At 43.4% G+C, this 3644-nt stretch overlaps 1 protein-coding gene across 2 annotated transcripts; it reads right to left on the reverse strand.

Annotated features, from left to right (window-relative positions):
- Window positions 1-1350: 1350 nt before the first annotated feature.
- Window positions 1351-2082, reverse strand: LOC119523397 (glucosamine-6-phosphate isomerase 1-like). 2 transcript variants are annotated; one of them, XM_037822158.1, is made up of 2 exons: window positions 1944-2079; window positions 1351-1844 (listed from the first exon to the last, which is right to left on the reverse strand). In XM_037822158.1, exons 1-2 carry the CDS (start codon window positions 2077-2079, stop codon window positions 1351-1353), a joined length of 630 nt encoding a protein of 209 aa, XP_037678086.1. The 2 variants fall into 2 exon arrangements, with proteins under 2 accessions (XP_037678086.1, XP_037678085.1); XM_037822157.1 differs by having other exon boundaries at window positions 1351-2082.
- Window positions 2083-3644: the final 1562 nt, after the last annotated feature.

A 3644-nucleotide genomic window follows, 5' to 3' on the forward strand; every position in this document is an offset into this window, starting at 1 on the left:
AATAGGGCAACAGCAGCTGCAAATAGGCATGAAAACAGGTGGGAGAAAGCAGCAGCCACTCCATGAAGGATTCAGGGAGTAAAAGGAAGGCAGAGCAATAGACTCATTTTATGAACAAGGGGTGAAGGACAAATGGTCATAGGGGTTGTACGTCCTGATGCTCTGGAAACAGACCACACCACATGAGCCGGAGAGGGTTCTTATAAAGAGTACTGTCATGGGGGAAAGAACATCAGGCAGCTTTAGAAGCATTTTGTATGTTGTCTTGTCACGCAGTTCTTATGGGAGCAGGAGAGCATGCCTCATGTTTTGTATCTATACTCAAACCTGAGCTGCTTATCACCTTGACTGAACACCAACACTGAAATCATGGCAGTGTCTCTTGCCCCAGTGGACCTCCTAACTTCTAATGTGTGTACAGTTAAAGAGAAGAGCCACTGTGAGACCTATGAACAAAAACACAGGGCTCTGGTGGGAAAAGAGTTTCTGCCTTCCTCCACCTAGTGCTCAAGGATCACAAAGGGAGAGGAGTTTGATTTAACTTGGCCCACTGGGGCTCTGGGTTCATCATCAAAAGACTTCTTCTTAGTGTTGCCAGCCTACAACATTAAAATCCTCCCTGAAGGAGTACTCCAAGTTCATAAAAGGTCACCTCTGAGAGCAGGGCAAAAAAAAAGAAAACTGGGAAGAAGGAAGGAAGCAAGTTTTCTTTCCATGGCACTTGCTATTGATGAGAAGAACTGCTTCCCTATACTTATTTTAGACAGTCTAGAGCAGTGATTCTCAAATAAGGTGGCAGCCCTGCTCAAGAGGTTCTCAAGACTCTCAAAAGAGGTACTGTCCAGTAAATACAAGCCCCTAATTCCCTCTTAATTGAGAATCAGTGCATAAAATTATAGAGGTTCCTGAAGGAAGTGTGTTGTTCATGTGAACAGTGTCAGAGACAGAATAAAAAGTTAAAAACTCCTAACATAGGTGTGGCAGACACTAAGATGATGGAGTACATTTTTCAGAGATTTTTACTGAATCAGAGTAGGTTATAAGCAAGTCATTCTCCCAGTAGCCAAACTGTAGGACTAGGCTTCAAGCCTCATAGCTAAGAACAAAAGGTTCACCCACTTATCTGGAATAATAATACTAGATTGGAGAACTAAAATTCTGTCCTAAAGACCACTTCCAGAAGAAACTTCCCACTCCTATGAGGTACTTGATACTAGATGCAGCACAGGCTAATCACTGTATGGTGGCTTTTCTCTGTTTCCTTCTCCTTGATACTGTACAAGGGATCCACCAACTTGTTATGAACAAACATTAAACCTTTGAAATACTTGACTGTCTTCACTTTCATCTCTAGGGTGGCATCCTCATCATACACACTCTGTGGGGATGCTGCTGGAAGGCAGACATGGTCCACATGTGGCTCACCTCCTCCTCAATGGCCTTGTACAGAGCAAATGCCTTGTGTGCACCCATGATGAGGATCATCATTTCTCTAGCATCCATGATGGTGCCCATGCCCACCATCAGGGCCATGGTGGGCACCTTGGTGAGATCTCCATCAAAGAACCTGGCATTGGCCAGGATGGTGTCCATGGCCAGTGTCTTCACATGGGTCCTGGACACCAGACTGGAGCCCCTTTCATTGAAGGTGATGTGTCCATCAGGGCCAAGGTGTCCAACAAACAGCTCAATCCTACCTGCAGCTGTGATCTTCTCTTCAAAGCCATCATACTCCACCTTCAGGTCGGCTGCATTCCCATCCAGAATATGGGTGTTTTCTGGATGGATGTCAACATGCTTGAAGAAGTTGTTCCATGTGAAGGAACAGTAACTCTCTGGGTGGTCTTGAGTAAGGCCCACATACTCATCCATGTTGAAGGTTTTCACATACTTGAAGGACAGGTCCCTGTTCTTATAGTATTCAATTAGCTTCTTGTAGCAGCCAAGTGGGGTGCTCCCAGTGGGGAGCCCCAGAGTGAAGTACTTGTCTGGCCCTGGGTTAAACTGGATGATGCAGTTCCTGATGTAGGCTGCCCACTCACTGGCCTGAGAATAGTCATCAGGGATGATGAGCTTCATCATGTTGAGGACACCTCCAATGGCTGCTGCAGCAACAGGGCTCTCTTCTAAGAGTTTTTTTTTTTTTTTTTTTTAATCTTCATTTTATTGAGATATATTCACATACCACACAGTCATACAAAACAAATCGTACTTTCGATTGTTCACAGTACCATTACATAGTTGTACATTCATCACCTAAATCAATCCCTGACACCTTCATTAGCACACACACAAAAATAACAAGAATAATAATTAGAGTGAAAAAGAGCAATTGAAGTAAAAAAGAACACTGGGTACCTTTGTCTGTTTGTTTCCTTCCCCTATTTTTCTACTCATCCATCCACAAACTAGACAAAGTGGAGTGTGGTCCTTATGGCTTTCCCAATCCCATTGTCACCCCTCATAAGCTACATTTTTATACAACTGTCTTCGAGATTCATGGGTTCTGGGTTGTAGTTTGATAGTTTCAGGTATCCACCACCAGCTACCCCAATTCTTTAGAACCTAAAAAGGGTTGTCTAAAGTGTGCGTAAGAGTGCCCACCAGAGTGACCTCTCGGCTCCTTTTGGAATCTCTCTGCTACTGAAGCTTATTTCATTTCCTTTCACATCCCCCTTTTGGTCAAGAAGATGTTCTCCGTCCCACGATGCCAGGTCTACATTCCTCCCCGGGAGTCATATTCCACGTTGCCAGGGAGATTCACTCCCCTGGGTCTCTGATCCCACGTAGGGGGGAGGAGGGCAGTGATTTCACCTTTCAAGTTGGCTTAGCCAGAGAGAGAGGGCCACATGTGAGCAACAAAGAGGCATTCGGGAGGAGGCTCTTAGGCACAATTATAGGGAGGACTAGCCTCTCCTTTGCAGCAACCGTCTTCCCAAGGGTAAAACCTATGGTAGAGGGCTCAACCCATCAAACCACCAGTCCCCTATGTCTGTGGTCATGTTAGCAACCATCGAGGTGGGGTAGGCCAATACCCCTGCATTCTCCACAGGCTCCTCAAGGGGGCACTACATCTTTTTTTCCTTGTTTTTCTTTTTTTTTTTAACTTTCCCTTCTTTTTTAATTCAACTGTATGAAAAAAAGTTAAAAAGAAAACAAACATACAATAAAAGAACATTTCAAAGAGACCATAACAAGGGAGTAAGAAAAAGACAACTAACCTAAGATAACTGCTTAACTTCCAACATGTTCCTACTTTACACCAAGAAAGTTACCTAATATAGCAACATTTCTGTGAACTTGTTCCTACTATATCCATCAGAAATTAACAGACCATAGTCATTCCTGGGCATCCCCAGAACGTTAAATAGCTTACCTGTTCTTCTTGGATTATTGTTCCCCCTTCCTTAATTGCTCTCTATTGCTAGTTCCCCTACATTCTACATTATAAACCATTTGTTTTACATTTTTCAAAGTTCACATTAGTGGTAGCATATAATATTTCTCTTTTTGTGCCTGGCTTATTTCACTCAGCATTATGTCTTCAAGGTTCATCCATGTTGTCATATGTTTCACGAGATCGTTCCTTTTTACTGCCGCGTAGTATTCCATCGTGTGTATATACCACATTTTATTTATCCACT

The sequence above is a fragment of the Choloepus didactylus genome, chromosome X, assembly GCF_015220235.1.
Source record: "Choloepus didactylus isolate mChoDid1 chromosome X, mChoDid1.pri, whole genome shotgun sequence".
NCBI lineage: Eukaryota > Metazoa > Chordata > Mammalia > Pilosa > Megalonychidae > Choloepus > Choloepus didactylus.

Bases quoted from the DNA above. Each gene is read 5' to 3' on its own strand.
- LOC119523397 (XM_037822157.1), bottom strand. From the start codon at position 2,082: ATGATGAAGCTCATCATCCCTGATGACTATTCTCAGGCCAGTGAGTGG.